The sequence below is a fragment of the Myotis davidii genome, unplaced genomic scaffold (assembly GCF_000327345.1).
Source record: "Myotis davidii unplaced genomic scaffold, ASM32734v1 scaffold194, whole genome shotgun sequence".
Classification (NCBI taxonomy): domain Eukaryota; kingdom Metazoa; phylum Chordata; class Mammalia; order Chiroptera; family Vespertilionidae; genus Myotis; species Myotis davidii.
This window is the reverse complement of record NW_006286673.1, coordinates 1,529,790-1,549,252: the sequence shown is the minus strand read 5'-3', so window position 1 is coordinate 1,549,252 and position 19,463 is coordinate 1,529,790. Positions and strand designations below refer to the sequence as shown.

Below are 19,463 nucleotides of genomic sequence, written 5' to 3'. Positions count from 1 at the left end.
GCGCTAACAGGTGTCACGGGCCATTTTTGCTAATTTTTTGCGCAAATGGCAACGTTCAGTAAAATTACGATAACTTTAGTTTACGTATTTATATGTTACCCGCATTCTACCGCTAGTCTATAAAAAACGTATTAATACATGTCCCACGCTCTACTACCAGTCAACGTAATACGTATAAATGCGTTTCCCGCACACAATGTGTTAAGCCCACATTGCCTTCCTGGGGAACAACCCCCAACCCCAGCTGGTCTGGGTTTGTGCTTCGGCCATTTCCTGCTCATCCTGTCCGTCAGGTGCTAGGTCAGGCTTGTCCTAACTTTCTCAGTCTGGGGGTTCCTCCCAGAAATAATTTGTAAGATGTTTTCATTTTTCGATGTTAGTAAACTCCAGACACCTCCATCAAAGGTTCTGTCGCTTTCTCTGTAGGGCAGGGGAGGCTGACCTGCTCCATTTCTTTACTGTTTATAGAACTATCTGTGTTTCTTTTTTGTTTGCTCATTTTTGTCGGTCTTTTTTCATGTCTGTTCCTTGCATCCCTTTTGTAAGTTACGTTCTCTAGGAACTTTTCAAGTCCATCTAAATTTTCAAAAACGTTGCCATGAAGATTTTTATCATGTCCTCTGTTTTTGATGCTTGTAGCCCTTCTGGTCCATCACTGCAGGATTAGTTATTGTGCTGGTACCTATATGTCCCTCCCCTCCGTTTTCTTGACCAATGTTCCCAGATCTGTGTGTTTAAGTGCATTTCCAGTGTTTGACTTATGCAAACACAGCGATGTAAAGTTTCAAACTAAATTCAGTCTTCAAAGAACTGGCTTTGATTTTTTTTTCTACTAATGTTTTTTACATTAACTTCTACTTTTATATTTCATCCCATAAAAATAAACCTGGATTTATTTTCTTCTTTTCACTGTCATCTAAGGAAGCTTACCTCACTAATTCCCAACTGCTCACAGTACATGCAGTCATGAGTGTACTTTCTTACTAGCATGGACCTGAACTCCTACAGTTTAAGCCAATCTTCCCAGCCTAGTACTTGGTGAGCTATGCATCCACCATCCACCCCTTACTCCCCATGGGGTGTCTCACTGCCAAGAACAGTGAACAGCTCATCTCAGGGCTAATGTGGAGCGAGGGTGCCCCATCATCTCTGCCTCTTTCCCCCGAATCTTGACGGGGACTCACAGGGTGTTCTCCGCCCACCTCGTCACAGCCGCAGGGATCCTGGGAGGCTGGCTTCTGCCCAGGAAGGATGTGAGAAGTCCTGATTCTTCAATCTCCTCACAGGATTCTGCTCCCTCCCGTCAGCAAACCTTCTCTGGCCACTTTGCTGGCCTCACTGGCCATTTCACCTGACCTTTCCACACAACCAAGCAGCCATTCTCAGGTCACTTTCTGTCCTTTATAGGAAGAAAGTTTGTGAACGATGATTCCGTCTGTGTGCTGGGAATATGCCAAAGAAACCTTCTTTTCCAGCCTGTGGCAGAGCTGAAGGAGAAGACGGACTTTGAGTAAGTAAACCTTACTGCAGGTAGAAGGAATGGGGACAAGAGTCAAGGACAGAGGGACGCCACTGTCACAGTCCCTGTTCTCACCCCTGCCCCTCTCATCCGCAGGCACAGAATTCCCAAAGAGCAGTGGTGGCTGAAGCTGCGGCCCCTCATGAAGATCCTGGCCAAGTACAAGGCCAGCTATGAGGTCTCTGACATGAGCCAGTTGGAGCACGTTCACACCGGCCCCGAGGAGCCTGCAGCCATCTAGGCGCCACTGCCCGTCAGCAATTCCTCGGACTTCCTGTTTACCGCCCATTTTTGTAACACGTATGTTATTTATCAGCACTTTATGTGAGTACTGTGGACGTTAATCCCCAATCACACAGCACCGCCCTGTACCCTTCACATCCCCATTGGATCCTAAGCTTCCAGTGAGTTGTCTGCTGTGTCACACACTGTCTCCTGCTTTACCATGTGCATTCCCAGTGGAATTAAACATTTGGCTAAAACTCAGACCACAGTACTAAGTGCCTTCAATTTTTTTTCAGTAGGCATTAAACCTCAGGATCTGGGAGCAGCTACCAAAGGTTCGCAGGCAGTTTCCTGGGCAGGGGCTAGTCATGTATTTTTATAGGGATCAGTGAAGTAGGCTGCACGAAGCAGTCACAAAGGAAAGGCAATGCTGTGACACAAAGACCTAGGACATGGCAGGTGTGCAGAGAAGGCCCAGACCAGGACCCCAGGGAAGGTGACCAACTCCAGCCACACGGGCTCCTTTAAAAACACCATGAACATGTGCGTCGGGAAGAAGGTGAGCTTCCACACTCGACCTCAGTCCTCACTGTGCACTGAGGAGGGTAAGACATGTCACCTAGTGTCTGGAGGGAAAAGATTTCTGCCTCTTCTCCAGCCTCTGCTCTCGTCTGGGGTGAGAGGAACCAGCCCGTCCATCAGCCGTGAGGGAAGGAGTCGTGCACAGCAGAGAAGGCAGATGATGAAAAATACGGGAAGACCACGCAAAAGAGCCAGTGTCCCAATAAAGCGAGTCACACAAATCCTGGGCTTCCCAGTGCACGTAAAAGCTATGTTTACACTACACTGTAGTCTACTAGGTATGCGAGAGCAGTATGTCTAACTAAATGTACAAACCTTAACTAAAAAATATTTGATTGCTTAAAAATGCTAAGGATCATCCAAGCCTGCTGGAAAGGGCGTGGACAGCCCTGCTGGGCGCAGCAGCCACTGAACTCGTCTGTGGAACGCGCAGCGCAGCACCTGCGCAACACAGAAGGCGCTCTGCGGTGGCCGAGTTTAGGACGTGAGGATAAAATGAGTTCACTTTCTGTCTGAAAAAAGTAAAGTGAGAAACAGATGAGACAGAGCCCTTCAGTAAAGACAAAATGGGAACAAGTTAATGCTTATTAACACCAGCTCTCGAAAGGGATCCCATCAAGCTGCCTTGCTGAGGGTGTGTCTGTCCAGAATTTCCCCCAGGTCCTTGGTGTGACCACACTGTTTTATAAACGATGTTGGCATACCTTTGTTCACTTATTCATTTCACTCATTTTTTAATTAGAGGTCCTAAGAACTACTTAGCAAAATGTCATTTAAAATGACGAAAGCACAGGTAGGTCAGAGTTGCCTTTTATTTTAAGTATTTAAATAAATGTTCTATCATTATCAGAAAGTCTTACAACAGCTGTGCATCTCTGGCATTTAATACATGATTATTTCCATTTCTTCATGATCACCCACTTCTTTAAGATAGAAGAGTTTGGGGATAACCTGACAGGCAAGTACATACATACCTTTGGCAAAATTTTAAGATTAATAAATGAGGAAGATATTTGGGAAAAACCTTCCAAATTAAACTTGGCTCGGCTTGCTTCTCTGGGGCCTGTGAGCCACATTAGCCACGTCCCGAGCACAGCCGCAGCTCCTTGTCATCTGATGATCCAGGAAGGGTCCTTGGCGATCTTCGTGTTCTCTGGTCCCAGCAGAGCCAGCCCGTGGGTGCTCCTCCCGACACCGAGGTACCTGAAAAGGCGGGGGTCAGGACTGTTTCCACATCAGCCACCCACAGGTTCACACTTCAGGCCACGTGACCGTACTCACTTGTTGCTCACGTCAATGAGACCTTCGCGGTGGACGGCAAAGAGCTGTTCCCTGTGCGCTTGCTTCAGATCATCTGAGAGGCCGTATAGGAAGTGGTCCAGCCCTGAAGGAACACAGGTGACTGGGAAAGCTGGCAGGGACAGCATGCGGCAGCAGACCGTTCCACAGACCCTACTCCCAGGTGGCTGACCCTGACCCAGGCCCCTTTGGGGAAAAGGATGGAGATGAGTGAGGGCCGAGTCAGGATGGTCTCTGCCCCTGCCCAGGGCACTGGCAGTCACTGACGCTCTGAGATGGTGAAATGCGACCCCTTTCAAGCAGCCAACCGAGATGCTCATTCTCAAGGTGGACACTGGCGTGTCACAAAGGAGGCGGCGGCGGGAGGTGAGATGGGTACACATCTCAGGAACTCAGCCTGGAGTTGTCTGGTCGCACCATCCATCCAGGTGCTTGTGTTTTCTCCTCCACGTACCTTTGTCCGAAGGAGCCACAGGAGCGTCCACAGCAGAGAACACGGAGAGCTTGGCCTCGTCAATGTCCTGCTGTGAGAACTTCCCAGACTTGGCCCAGTCCACAGCCTTCGCAAAAGACTGGAGTGTTTCTGTGGAACGTGGATCCCTGGGAGACCCGAAGAGTTAGTTACTCACATTTACCACAAAAAAAAAAAAAAAAGCAATAATCACATGCTGACTTCACAGCTTCAACACTTTATAGCTATTAACTTTATGCTTAGTCCAAAAATCAACACTCTGGAAATTTAAACCTGGCCACAGGTCATCTGACCCTCTCCCTGCCCTTGAAGATGGGGTCTGTTCACCCAGCCTCACACCAGGTTACTAAATGCACCCACTGCGACTTCCTTGGGAGGAAACATCAGACTGAAAGACTCATGGAGAAACGCTAAGAAAGGTTAAACGAAAACGCTCCTTTCCAAAGGACGCACTCAGAATAGTTGAATAATCACCCAATCTGGGCCAATCCTGGAGCCCCGGCACCGTCTCAGTGGAAAGGGCTGCAGAGGCCTTTGCCCAATACTACACACTACAGGGGCCGGGAGACAGGGGCCTTAGGTGGTGGTTTCTGTGCTGCAGCTCCCAGCCCGGCCACTAGGAAATGTTCAGAAGTTGCAGCAGTCGGGGGTAAAGAGTAATGCCTCAGAGGCACAAAGAGTCCTTTCCCTAGAATATTAGGATGCGTGTCTTCAGGCAGAGAAAGCTAAATGGGCAAAAGCAGTCAGTGGAGCCAGGAGTCCAGCCTCTACAATTCCATCAGCCAGAACACTGCTCAGGTCACCTTCTACTGAAATATGCTTGTCGCCAAAGTGCCAGGATTCACTTAAGGCACAAAGTTTCCTGTTCCTTCCTGCTGTCCCTAAAACCGAAAGGACAGTGCTGGGTGTGGTTAGGTGCCGAAGAGGTGGGGAAAGTGGGAACAATTGTTTCTCACGCTCACCCCACTGTCTGAGGTATGATATTGATGATTTTGAGCCAGTGACTGTCAGTGACATGACACTGTGTCCACATGTATGAGATGGTCAGAGAAAAGCTCACCTATATGAATAAAAGGTGAATATTCCATTATGACTGAGTTTAGCGCCTCCACCGTAGGCACCACCTTTTTCTCGAATTTCTGTGTGCAAGAATTTTGCAGTCATCAAACGTGCCAGGATCTTCAGACTGAAATGATTAAGAATGCAAATTAAAAACATGGCTGACAAGGAAGTAATTTTTAAAAATGTCAAGTGTATAATTAGGTGAAGACAAAAATAAAGCAGTGGCTTAAATGACGGGTGGAGTGGACACACCTTCCTACACACTTCTAGTTCCCTCTTAACCTCTTCCCACCAACAGGGAGCATGTTAAAGCTGCAGCCACAACTCGGACCCCCACATCAGTGTGAGTGTGTGCATGTGCACATGGAAGGCTCTTGACTAACTTTCCACAGGCATCTTCCCTAGGGTTTCCCTTGGTTGGCGTGTGCATTTTCTATGTTCCCACTAACTTCCATTATGAATGTTGACAGCTGATGCCCTGGAAGGAAAAGGATGGTCTGGAAAGCACCTTCCCAGGGCACAGTGAGCAGGGCCACACCGTGACTGCCATCCGCATGAGTCCAGGCGGCCCTGCTCTGTGTGAGCGCTCGGCCCAGCAGGGGACACAGCCTGGTGAGAAGCTGGAGGGAGAAGCGTGTTCCTAAAGACGGGGCAGGGTGGCTGTGCCGCCCTCATGGGCGGGCTCCACTCTGCCCACACGGGTTTACCCTCCACATGTTTTTCTTTAGAAACTTCTATTACTTCTATGTTACCTAATGAACACACATTCACTGTTGGAAAATTATAAAATACAAAAAGAGGCAAAAGAGATCAATAATCCCATTACCCACAGATACCTCTTGTAACGTTTTCATTGTCTTACTACATCTTTCTAGTCATCGAAATGCACATTCCCACCCTGATGGCCTAGCATACAGAGCAGGCCCGTTTCCTACAGATACGGAAATAAACGGACAGAAACGCTGAGCAATGTGACTCATTTTCTCTGTGCACTTCTGGAGCCGGGGCAGCCGCATGTTTCTGAGTCTCTCGGACCCACCACGTTTCCCTCCCGACTCTCCTCTCTGTGGCCACCCCCCGTCCTTGGAGTCGTGGTTTCCTTGCCCGCCTCATTTGTACCTGGCATGGTCAGGGTGCGTGTAGGGGGCAGTTCTGACACATTCACCGACGTAGTTCACGGGGAACGGAAGCAGAAAGTGTGTCTTCATCTGGCAGGGCGTGAAAGTGGGCTCCTGCGGAGAGAAGGGAAGGCCCGGTCAGGCTGCGTCATGGGGAATGGCCCACGGGTGCTTCCCGCGCAGGTGCCACCTGGACTTCTGAATGTCCTACTTCCTGTGGGCATCACCAACCACGGTCTCATCTGAGAGCAAGGCACTGACGATCACAACACGCCACACAACCACAATGAAACAGCTTATTCTGCATCATTTCTGTCGGTCACTGACTGCAAGCTTTCCTTTCCTTTCCATTTCTCTCCAGGAACAGTCAGTTGCCCTCTCTGTGATGAGCCAAACCCAATGCCCAGATCACCAAGCTGTGTGTGTGGGTAGGACAACACTGCCTAGTTGAATTAACACTGACTCGGCAGTCAAGTTAAAATAGAGGCATAGTGATGAGACCATGTGGAGGCACAGAGGTCTTCATGGCCACCAGGATGAGAGGACTCCCCTGGTCCTGCGTGCCAGCAGTGAGGGACTGACTGGCAACCTGGAATGGTCCGCCAGCCTATCCAGAGTCGAACTGGGCCAGTTGGTTCTGAAATGACAGGGCTGTGTTTACTTACTGTGATCAGCTTTCTGACGATTTGGCATCCACTAACGTGTGCGCTTCCTCCACATCCGTTAGGCACAGCTTTCTGAAAATGTTTCCAAGAGGAATGAGAAAAATCCTAAACTCACTTCAAATAGCTAAGATGATACATTCCAGAAAACTCATAGAGCTATTAACAAGTGTTAGGGCACATTTGCTTTGGTGTTTTAAACAACGTTTTAACTACATAGATTTCTAGGGATTTTCAGATGGTCTGGGAGCCGAGGTACCACACCCCTTCAGCTGGGACTCTGAGAGGCAGGGGGGCAGGTCCATTCGGGGATGAGGATCACATGGACATAACCAAGGGGAAAGCGAAGGTTCATCCTCTGTAGAATGTGCATATTGTCAGCCTTGTGCGTGAGGAGTGAGGCTTCTCTACTGACCCAGGTGAGCGAGCTTAGAGCCACTCTGGAAGTTAATCACATGCCTAGCGCTTACCTGCAGCGGTTCTCAACCTGTGGGTCATGAACCCTTTGGTGATCGAACTATCCTTTCACAGAGGTCGCCTAAGACCATCCTGCATATCAGATATTTACATTACGATTCATAACAGTAGCAACATTACAGTTATGAAGTAGCAACGAAAATAATTTTATGGTTGGGTCACAACATGAGGAACTGTATTTAAAGGGCCAGAAGGTTGAGAACCACTGACCGACAGCCTACCGTGCATTGCTGAGTCAGGGGAGAGCCTCTAGCTGCAGCCAGACCGGCCTCCTCAGGGCACCATTTTTGGCTGTTCTTACAAGAGCACATCTCAGACCACAGTGTCCTGCCTCATCAGGAGAGTGTGCCCAAGCGCTCCAGGGACAATAGGAGCACAGGGTCCAAGGCCAAATTAGAGGGTTTGAACTCACTTCTAACTGGGTCAGCCCTGGGCCGCACCCAACCTGGTCTCATCAGCAATGCGGACGCCAGCCCCCGCACACAGGACAGTCTGGGACGCGCCCTTCCCTGAGAGGGCTCTCACCTCCACCACGTGCGGGCGCACCGGCTTCCGCTCCTTCTTGCTTCGCCCCACGCTTCTGAGGAAGTCTCCCACTGCCCGTTCCGTCTGAGACAGCTGCTGCGGGGTCGCATTCACTGCACATCTGTTTAAAAAATCACGTATGAACCGGAAACCCTTACTACATCTAGTATAAATAACAATAAAAAGGAGATAGTATATTGTTTTTGTATAAAATAATGCTCAAAAATATTAAAAAGAAACAGTAGCCAAATATGGAAATATCACAGTTTGATACTTTACCACAATGCTTTCAAGTAATCAGAAAGCCTGTCTTATCTTTCAATGGCTTACAGCTAATACAGTTGTCAAGATGAAAGACAGCGTTTCTGACTCTAAATATTGTTTCCCTGAAGCTGCCAACACCTTCACACTTCACTGTCATAGACTGGAAACTGCAATTCCTGTCTAGAAGGGAAGTCAACAGTTTGCAGGTGTAAACTGGACATTAAAGTAGGAAATTGTAAGTTGCCACCTCTTCTCTCAAAAATGTATTTTTATGTAACCCTTCCAAATTCTAGAGAATCACAGATAATACTATGAGTTATTGGAACTATACAGTAAATTGACAGTGTATTTTTCTTCTTTTGGCCCTGAATCCTAAATTTATTTCAGTTAAATTACACACCATTATAGTAGTTAACTATATTCCAGGCACTATACTGACTCCAATGCATTCTCTTTTTTGTCATAAATCTTCAAAGTATTGTTTTATGGAGGAGGAAACAGAAGGTCCAAGTGGTTAGCTGCCTAAGGCACTATGGGTACAAGTGTCCGTGCTGGCCCGAAACTGGCAGTCAGTTCTGCCCAGGGCAAGGCCCCTCACCAAGCTAAGGCTCCCCTCCTGCCACCCAGATGGTCTAGGGAAACCTGCTTTCTTGGTGAGTCCAAGAAACTGACGGGGAAGGTCCTGGAACTCTCCATGTAGAGCTACAATCTAACCTAAATCCGTGTCACTGATAACACAACATGTCAATCATTTTTACATTCTGCTCACGCTCACAAACCTGTGGGCTTCAGGCCAACTGTATGTGGACGGCTCTGCTCCTAGGTGTTTTCCTAAACTATTGTGTCATAATTCATCTCACAAGAACTTTGCATTTTTACTCTGGTCTTGAGCAAGCTAACTGCACTGGGTCTCACGGACGGCTCATTTACAGAACACGTGCTGTTTACTTTTAGGAGCAATATGACTAAATATTTGCAGTAAATCCACCTCACAGTTCTTCCCATATGAAATTTCTTAATTAGAACACTGAAGTCTAGAACCAATTCTATAACCTACACCTTCACTTGAAGCGCATCGCCATGCTACACTCAATGAAACTGGATGCATCGTTACTATCTTTGCTCAGAACAAACCACAAACCCCTACCTCATATTGTTGCAGTTTAATAAATGCTTCTTGATGCGCGGGAGCTTTCTCAGGATGGGGCTGATGTCTGTCATTTCTGCGATTCTCTTCATCAACCTCACCTAAGCCAAAGGAACCAGCACATAGAGCAGACACCCCGAGCAGAGCAGGGAGCTACTGGGGCAGAGCAGGGACCAGACACTCCTCCCTAGTCTGGAAACCAGACAGATGCCCCGATAGGGGAACCATGATGCTGTGACTGTGCCAGATGCACCTGCCGGCCTTGGGGAGGGGTGGGAATGGGGGGGAGAGAGAGGAGGGTAGCTCCTCATGAAATTTGGTCAGAGAGTTAGCTTTTCTGAGATATAAGTAATTTAGTACCCGGTAATTTTATTAACTCTGCAAGACCTGGCTAACCCGGAATACCCAATGGTCCCCTCTGCATATCACCTGGTCCATCCCATTGAAGGTCTCCTGCAGGTCCCCCGCGGGCGTCAGGGTCCTGCTGGCTCTGATGGATGCATAGAGGTGGCCCGAGTCTGGAACTCCATTGGACAGCTCTTGAGCAGTCATCTTAACCAACACTTTGAAGTGTTCTTCTTCCTCAAAGCATGGGCTATGGACAGGAAGAGTATCCTAAGTTTCTGGAGCCCCCTCAGTTCCCATTCAATAGCATGGAGAATGTGTAAGTTTTCAGACAATGTACACATCCTGAGAAATTTTACAAGTCCATAGGAATTACAAGTGGAATTAGGCTCTGAAATCAAGCACCAGAGAGTAAAACCTCCCTTTAGCACACTTCAGACCAGCCCTGTGATACAGCCACAGCATTAATATATCTGCAAATCAAGTTACCTGTTAAATATTTCACTCCACAGGTGCATCATGTCTGGTAGGTTTCTCTCAAGGCAGAAAGATGAAAAAAATACACCCTAAACCAGGAAAGAAAAGAAATTATTTAAAAGAAAAAAATAGACACCAGAGAAACCAACCTTTGAACACCCTGTGATGGAGAAACAAATGGTACCTGCTCGTAGGTGTCCAGGTGGGAGTCGTCGGGGAGCACGTGGGGAGACACGGTCATCCCACCCGTCTTCAGCTCTATCTGCTGAGCCTGCTCCCTGTAGTCGAGGACTCCACAGCCCAGCCTGTGAACAGCAGGGAGTTCCCTAATCACCAATGTGATCTCGGCCCCATCACCTTGAATTACACGCTCGGCTCAATCCGAGAACCACACCTGTACAAACTTCTTACACCTCAAATGTACATGCAGGCTGAGTCGTCACGGGCCCTCTCCCCAGGAGAAACCGGGTCTCCCGTTCAGGGGTCACTCAGCACTGTTGTCCACCAGACACCCGCTGTCCAGCACTAACGGAAAATGCTGAGTTGTGCTCCCAGTGTTAGGCTTTCAAATGTTCACTGTGTCTTCCCTACTCTGTTCTTCCAAAACATCCCAGACTATCTGTTCAAATATTTGGTAGTGTTGGGGGTCAAATTTAAAAACTAAGCCTTTTTGCATTTTTAAGAAAAGCTGAAGCCATCACTACACTGATGTTGCTGTTGGTAGAAACATTCTAACTGCTGTTCCTACTGAGAGAAGTAATGTAAGCCAAGAGACACTGTGAGGTTTTTCTAAAATGACCGCAGACATAAAAGGACAAAGAGATGGAACCATATTTTTTAAAAGGGCAGGGAACTGTGCAGCTACTCTGCAGTGCATTTAGCTCCTGTGCATACAGGACACAGGGCCTAGCCATTTACTGCAGTGATTTCCCTTCGAAGCCTCTCTGTACCTGAATTATAGGAAGGGAACCCAGCTGACAGCTCCCATCACCTCCCGCTCAGCTTGCCCGCCTCAACCTCCAAGAGCCAGCAGAGGAACAGGGACACAGGACAGACATGCAGCAGTGCTGTGCCTGCCTGTGCTCTCAAATCTGCTCAGGCATCTGCTCACCGAGGATAACAGGACCATAAAACCAGCGCAAAGGCATATGGCATGGCGGCTCAAGGACACCCCAGGCCCACATGTCAGACTTAATTACTTACATTTTCTGATGCAAAACCATTATTCTTTTCACAATCTTAAAGAGCTTAGTTGCTGAGGTAGATATTTTGAAAATTTCACTTATACCCAAGGCTTATAAATATTTAGTATGCTATATTTTAGTAAGGAAATATGATTTTCATATGAAAAATCTCAACAAATATTGTACCCTTTATACACTATAACAATGCTATGGATTATGAAAAACAAATGATTCACTAAAAAGTAGATTATGAATGCATTAAAACAAAACGAACATAGAGAATATCCACCAATGAAATACACAAATGCGTGCTGAGTGTGCAAATGTGTCTTACTTAGTGAGGACGCTGCAGAAGAGCGGCACGTAGGGCCGGAGCTCCTCGGGCAGGGTGTTGAGGCTGCAGAAGGCCCGGAAGTAGACCACGCCATTGGTAGGCTGGGCGCAGTATTGCACAGGGACGTCTCCAGCTGGAGAAAGAGGTGTTTAACTTCCAAAGTTTTACCATTACACTTGTAATCATACAGTCATTAATATTTTTAAAACGGTAGTGCTTTTCAAGGGTGGAGGTTTAAAATTTATATCAGCAAAGAAATACTACTCATTTGCTATAATTTAGACAAATTTCCCTATTGTACTTTTATATGGTAAAATTTAAACTGTCTTTAATACTAAAATGCTCCTTGCTTTTTGAAGAATCAGTAGAGAGAAGCAGTGTGCTTTGGGTCAACAAATGCCCTGGCATTCAAGCTGGACCCTGCTGGCCTCTGTGCGCCTCACCTCCTTACTCAGAGTGGATTGTCATTCCTGCAACACAGACCCCACTCTTCACCCAGCCCAGATGCCTCTCATCCTAACAAGTCCCTCCCCAGGACCTGATGGCCCCACCATGAAGCCCCCGGCACCCCCGGTCCCAAGTTCCCCAGGGGGACGTTCTGTGTTCTCTTTCCACATCCCTAGTACAGTGCCCTAAACCAGCAGAGGAACTAAGGTACTCACTGGTGACTGACCTGTCCCCACCAATTCTGATAACAATCACTTCATGACTTTCAGTGATAAACACAAACTGTGGGGGATTAGATCAGTGGGATGTTAACCGCTTTCCGGAAGACAGGATCTCCTTTGCATGTGCACACACATGCACACAAAAACTCAGACGTGGTAAACAGGACAGGCCCCATTACAAACAGAGGGCCAGTGACAGACGCTTCACAGAAGTCAACGTGATACTCAAATGCTCTACACTCCTACACTGGTAGAGACAAGTCAAAGTGCAAGGCTGTCGTCAGAATTCCCTCAGGACAGAGCAATGAAGTCACGTCTTGCCATGTGAAGCTGAATATCTACTCCGACAGGGAACGCTGTGCCAGAGAGGCCTCTGTGCTTCCAACCAGAAGCTGCTGACAGACCAGGGAGGGAACTCCAGGATGAAACTCGAGATGCCAGGGGCCTGCAACTCCTGTTGGCTCCCCACACCTTGACACAAGGCGCTGTGCGGCATTTCCCGTCCCTCCACACTAGGCTGTCCCCTGGCCTAGACTGCCGGCTGAGCTGGAGAGCGTGATGGCGGGGACTCAAAGTCTGCCTGAGCCCTTTAAGACCTGCATCCAATGCAGCACAGCATCACTCACACTCTCCTGACTCCAGAGGCTGGGAACAGAGCCCACCACCCTCACTGGGCGGCAAGGACAGGCTCCTCCTGGGTAGAGAAGTCTGTCATCACTGAGCGGTAACAGCACCCAGGGAAGCATCAAGAGCAGGACTACAGAGTCATAGGGATGCTCCCATGGTTCACACGGCCCGAGCACCGTGCCAGCCAGAGCTCACTGACCTGCCAGGGCCACCGCCAGCTCAGTGAACGGGATTCTGGGCTCAATGTCTGACACCTTCAGCGCCGGCAGACACGAGGCATCCTGAGCTTTGCTTTGCTGAGTCTGTAATTCTAAACCTAGGAGGGAAGAAAGGGGGGAAATGTATGAACATTTAGGAAGATAATAACCGAAAGATCTTTTGTAATTCATCTCTTCTGTCGCTAACTCGCACCCACCCTTGCCGAGTGCTGGGGTGTGAGCACTGCCAGGCCAAAGTGAAGCAGACACAGGAGCACAAGCACTGCAGGTGGCTCTTCCCTAATCCTCACTCTCAATGACCTAGAGCAGCGATTTATAACCTTGTCCATCTCACGGCACACATAAACTCATGACTAAAACTCTGCAGCATGCAAAAACTTTTGCTCATCTGATAAAAAAAAATAGGTATAATTTAAATTCATTCGCACCAGACAGCTATTTTTGTGTTGGTTGTGACTCTTTTATTTGACAACCTAAGGGAAAAGAGGTCAGTGCCCCTGACTAAACAGCCAGGTATTGCATGTGTGTGCTAAAAATTCTTGCAGCGCATGGGTTGAAAATCGCTGCTCTAAAGGAACCGTTGTGCTGGTGGGGGTGGGACTGCTCAGACAGGTCCCTGACTCCCAGGTTTTATGCTAGATAGAGGGACTGAACTCATTTTTAGAGCTTTCAAACTATTGTCCCATCGCATATACTTTCCCAACTATAAACATGCTTAAAACATGCTCTGGGCCTGCCTGCCACTGGTCTGATTGGAGGGAGAGGCTCCCCTTCCCCAGAGTCTGCACAGACCGCTGACTGTCGGGAGGAACCAAAGGGCTCCGTGCGTGACCAGGGACAGAGCGGAGTAGTGCACGTGTGACCAGCCCGCACAATCTGTCAAACACACACTGTATTATGTCACAAGATAACCGATCCCCTGTTGTCGCTGAGCTGCCCTGACCTCCAGGTCCACCTCCCTGAAGTTCCCAGAGAGCCAGTGACCACAAAACTGGCCCCTGAGACAGAGGTGGGTTTCTGGACAGCTTGTTACAGGCTCTACTGGGGTTGGGCCCCAGGTCCAAGCACAGGCTGACCCACTTCCCCTCGCAGGCCCGTCCCCAGCTCATCCCACAGCACCAGGGGGATGTAGCTCCATGCACCTTACACTCAAACTTCTTGGATATCCAAGGCCCTCCTCACCTACTTTGTCACCCCACCCCAATCAACCAAGTCACCCAACCTCTTGACCCTCAGACATTCTCTATTTCTGTGCATTTGGCCTGGAGGTCTTTTGCCTCTTTGCCTGTCAGTCCTGGAAACAGTCCTCTGAAACACCCACTGCTCCTTTCTGAATGCACAGAAACCGTTGGCATCGTCTTGTCCGCCCCCAGGTGAACTCCCTCCCAATGGCAGGGACTATGGCCCTTCCCGGTACTTAATATGTTACATTATAGACCCCTAAACTGGAAGGTTACTTAGAGTTTTAAATCAGATAATTTCCCATTCCCATTTTCCCTAGGTGCTTATCTTTAGACTGGACTCTGCTTCCTCATGCTGAACTACACATGTAAGACTAACTGAGATGAAATAACCACTAAATGCACTAGCACTGTGTCCTACTTAATGAACGCTGCAGTGATCTGTAAAATAAAGCACACTTTTGTAATACGGGCCCCTATTCGTTCACACACAGGTGTGCACTAGAGTAACTATTTCCTTAAAGCACACACCTCCACAGCCAGGCCAGGAATCTGATCACTCAGGGAGTGTGTGTTCTGTTGCTTAGGCATGCATTACCTTCTGTACAAATGGCCTTAAGTAAAAATGGAAGATGTTTGTTTCTATATCTTGGCTATTGTAAATAATGCTTTCAATATAGGGGTGCATATGTCTTTACAAATTAGTGTTTTCACTTTCTTTGGGTAAATACCCAGAAAACGACTGCTGGATCACATGACAGATCTATTCTTAATCTTTTAAGGAACCTCCATACTGTTTTCCATTGTGGCTTCACCGATTTAATTGCCATTGTGACAGCATGGATGTATTGGAGAGCATTATGCTAAGAGAAATAAGTCAGAGAAAAACAAAAACCATATGATTTCACTCATATGTGGAATATAAAACAAGAAAGCAACAAACTAACACACACAAAAAACAAAGAAACACTCATAGACACAGACAACACAACAGTGGTTACCAAGGAAAGGAGTGTGAGAAGACGAAGTGGGTAAGGGGTCAAATACACTGTAATGAATGGAAACTAGACATTTGGTGATGAGCACAAATACATAGAGTACATAGATGTCAAATTATAATGGTGCATATCAAAAACCAATATAATCTTATTTACAGCAAAAACAAACAAAAACCCACCAACAGTACAATGGGAAATGGTTGGGAACTCAATCAAACTAAAAATGTTTTGCGCAGCAAAAGAAATCATCAACTAAATGAAAAAGCAACATATGGAATGGGAGAAAATATTTGTAAATCATATATCTGTTAAGAGTTTTACATCCAAAATATAAAGAATTCATAAAATTCACTATCAAGAGATGGGCAGAGGACTTGAATAGACATTTTTCTAAAGAGCATGAACAGATGAGATGGCCAACAGACATGAAAAGATGCTCAATATCACTAATCATCAGGGAATTGCAAATAAAAACCACAGTGAGATGCCATATTTTACCCATTAGGATAACTACTATTTAAGAAAACCTAGAAAATAATCAGTGCTGGTGAGGATATCTCGTGCCCCATTGGTGCGATTGTAAATTGGTAGAGCCGCAATAGAAAATAGTATAGAGGTTCCTCAAAAATTAAAAACAGAACTATTGTATGAGCCAGCAATTCACTTCTGGGTATTCATTTGAAGAAAATAAAAACACTAATTCTAAAAGAAATATACATCCTTATTTTCATTGCAGCATTCTTTATAACAGCCAAGGTATGAAAGCAATCTAAGTGTCTATCCATGGAAAAATGGTTAAAAATGTGAGAAATATATACAACAGAATATCGCTTGGCCATCTATAACAGGGGTCCTCAAACTACGGCCGTGGGCCACATGCAAATACAAATATTTGTTCCCGTTTTGTTTTTTACTTCAAAATAAGATATGTGCAGTGTGCATAGGAATTTGTTCATAGGTATTTTTTTTTTTAAACTATAGTCTGGCCCTCCAACGGTCTGAGGGACAGTGAACTGGCCCCCTGTTTAAAAAGTTTGAGGACCCTGATCTATAATAAAAGTATAATATGCAAATCAACCGAACGACCGAACAGCAGAACGACCATCCAGACGACCTTCCGGACAACCATGCTATGCCATGCACTGGTGCCAGGCCAGCCAAAGCGGGTGTGATGCAATTGGTGGGGGGGCTCCCCCATCGCCCAATGATCACCCCAAAGAGGGAGGCCCAGGCTACCTGGCCAGCAGTGCTGCAGTGGGTGGGCAGGGCCTCCCTCTTTTTGGCTACCCAGCTGGCAATGCTGCAGCAAGTGGGCAGGGCCGCTCTCTGCGGAGCCATCAATTGCAGAGCCATCGATTCTGGAGCCCCATGATCAATTGCCCTGCAGAGGGAGGCCCAGGCCACTGGCCAGCAATGCTATGGTGGGTGTGCGGGGCCGGCCAGCGATCGCCCCTCAGAGGGAGGCCAGGGCCAGCCACGCAATCACACCCCACACCTGTCTCCCACAGAGGGAGGCAACCGGTGGCAGGGGAGGGGGGAGCAGCACCACAGTGGCAGCAGTGGGGTTGGGGCAAGCTGCAGGCAGCCAGGGGAAGGAAAGCCCCGATAGGCCCTGATCGCCGGCCAGGCCTAGGGACCCTACCCAAGGGGTCCTGGATTGTGAGAGGGGGCGGCCATGCTGAGGGACACCCTCCACCATGCACAAATTTTGTGCACCGGGCATCTAGTAAAAAACTGAAATGTGCCATTTGTGACAGCATGGGTGGGCCTAGAGCAGGGGTGGGCAAACTTTTTGACTCGAGGGCCACAATGGGTTCTTAAACTGGACCGAAGGGCCGGAACAAAAGCATGGATGGAGTGTTTGTGTGAACTAATATAAATTCAAAGTAAACATCATTACATGAAAGGGTACAGTCTTTTTTTCCAATAGTTTTATTCATTTCAAACGGGCGGATCTGGCCCGCAGTTTGCCCACGGCTGGCCTAGAGGGTATTAGGCTAAGTGAAATAAGTCAGAGAAAGACAAATACCATATTTCACTTTTATGTGAATCTAAAAAAGTGAAATAAAATAGAAACAAACTCATAGGTACAGAGAAAGTTTGATAGTCATCAGATGGGAGGGGGATTGGGGCAATGGAAGAAAAAGGGATTAAAAAGTACCAATTGCCAGTTATAAAAATGGTCACTAGGATATAAAGTACAGTGTAGGGAGTACAGTCAATACTGTCATAACTGCATGGTGCCTGGTGGATACTAGATATATCACTTTGAAAGGTATATAAATGTCTAACTACTCTGTTAGACTCCTGAAACTAATAGAGTTAACTGTAATAGAAAAATAAACTTAAAAAATAATTTTAAAAAATTATTAATGAAAATATGATATATATACATAATTGGATATCATTCACCCATAAACAAGGAAAAAAGAAATCCTTTCACTGTAACAACGCAAATGAAACAAGGGCATTATTTTAAATGAATAAGTTAGAGAAAAACAAACACCATATGATCTCAGCTATATGTGGAATAAAAAATACAGATACAAAGAAAACCAAGCTCATAGATACAGAAAACAGATTGGTGGTTGCCAGAGGTAGGGGTGGGAGGTAGAAAATGAGTGAAAGGGGTCAAAGGTACAAACTTCTGGTTATAAAATAAATAAGTCATGAGATATAATGTATAACAGGGTGACTAAAGTTAGTAACACTATATTGCATATTTTGAAGTTACTGAGTAAATCTTAAAAGTTCTCATCACAAGAAAAAAAATCTGTATCTATGTATGGTGGCAAATGTTAACTAGATTTACTATGATCATCATAATATATACATATAGCAAATGATTTTGTTGTACACCCAAGATTAGTATATCAAATAGACCTCAATTAATACAACAAAAAAGGATAGATGGATCTTGTCAACTGGCACTCACAAAAGTTTGTGTTTATTACTCAATTAACATGTTAAATTTATGGGAAGATCTAAAATAGCCGTATGTCTAAAGAATTCAGAGATAAAGAATAATAGGTTGCATGTTGACACTAATTTTGCCTTTACTAGATTAAATCGCCTCAAACTTAGCTTGATTAAAATGGGGGTGTTGTATTTCTGTGTGTACTAAATGTATATTTTAATGAGACTTTATCAATACATAATTTACACATGTTGTAATTCACAATTTAAAAGATACAATTCAATAATTTTTGACAAATGAACCACCACATCATGATACAGAACATTTCCAGCACCCAGGAAGTGCCCTCTTGGCTCACTGCAGGCTATTCCACGCGCCCACTCTGGCCTCAACTGCCTCCTGTCGCTGTCCTTTTGCCATTTCTAGAGTTTCATTAAATGTCCTCACTCAGTAGGTATTCTTTGTGCTTGGCTAATTAATTTCCCTTAACAAAGGCTTTTGAGATTCACCAATAATGAGTATATTCCTCTTTATGACCCAGGAGTATTGCATTTTATGGACAAAGTATGTTGGTGGAGATGTGAGTTATTTCCAGTTTTGTGTGGACACACACTTCATTTCTTCTAAGTAAACAAGAGTAGGACCACTGGGATTCCCAGTAAGTATATGTTCGGTGCTGTAAGAAATTCTACAACTTTGTCTTCACTGCACCTGCACCACACAAATCCGAGTGTGCTTTCACCACAGCTCACGCCTTTCCCCATCACTGAGACGAGACCCGCCTCCTCTGATCTCACAGCTCACACTGTCCACAGTGCTGGGTGGCAGTTCACTACACACTGCAACGCAACACACAGGATGGGGCATGTTACAGCACCTGATAAACAGAAGTTCTTATAAAATATGTGAAGTGAATACACCTTCTAAAGCTGCCTCATTTCCACCACTCCTGCCTCTTCTGCCCAACGACAGGGGGCGAATTTACTGAGAACAGCGTCCATCCTATCAGGCCTGAACCCGTAACACCCAATGCAGAACTTGCAGGTGCCCAACAAATACCTGTTGGTCGAAATAAGGCTTGCCTGCAACTATATCCTCAGTAAGAAGTTCACCAGGGTTGGGCAAAGGCTAAGAAACGACCAGGAACAAAATTGAGAGTCTG

The 19,463-nt window shown here is 46.4% G+C and overlaps 2 protein-coding genes across 2 annotated transcripts in view; one reads left to right on the top strand and one right to left on the bottom strand.

The window, feature by feature from the left end:
• Positions 1-2,005, top strand: part of PFKP (phosphofructokinase, platelet) — a 63,772-nt gene extending 61,767 nt beyond the window's left edge. Inside the window, exons 21-22 of the mRNA XM_006758149.2 lie at positions 1,408-1,510; positions 1,616-2,005. Of these exons, the coding sequence (XP_006758212.1) occupies positions 1,408-1,510; positions 1,616-1,760 (248 nt within the window). The 3' untranslated portion in view covers positions 1,761-2,005. The remainder of the gene's footprint in view (positions 1-1,407; positions 1,511-1,615) is intronic.
• A 1,113-nt stretch (positions 2,006-3,118) lies between these two features.
• The window catches only part of PITRM1 (pitrilysin metallopeptidase 1), a 30,982-nt gene continuing 14,637 nt past the window's right edge, over positions 3,119-19,463 (bottom strand). Inside the window, exons 13-26 of the mRNA XM_015560296.1 lie at positions 19,361-19,429; positions 13,187-13,484; positions 11,693-11,825; positions 10,359-10,479; positions 10,187-10,263; positions 9,782-9,947; positions 9,353-9,453; positions 7,942-8,062; positions 6,943-7,014; positions 6,279-6,391; positions 5,158-5,283; positions 4,080-4,225; positions 3,608-3,710; positions 3,119-3,529 (exon numbers count right to left, since the gene is read on the bottom strand). Of these exons, the coding sequence (XP_015415782.1) occupies positions 3,436-3,529; positions 3,608-3,710; positions 4,080-4,225; positions 5,158-5,283; positions 6,279-6,391; positions 6,943-7,014; positions 7,942-8,062; positions 9,353-9,453; positions 9,782-9,947; positions 10,187-10,263; positions 10,359-10,479; positions 11,693-11,825; positions 13,187-13,484; positions 19,361-19,429 (1,740 nt within the window). The 3' untranslated portion in view covers positions 3,119-3,435. The remainder of the gene's footprint in view (positions 3,530-3,607; positions 3,711-4,079; positions 4,226-5,157; positions 5,284-6,278; positions 6,392-6,942; positions 7,015-7,941; positions 8,063-9,352; positions 9,454-9,781; positions 9,948-10,186; positions 10,264-10,358; positions 10,480-11,692; positions 11,826-13,186; positions 13,485-19,360; positions 19,430-19,463) is intronic.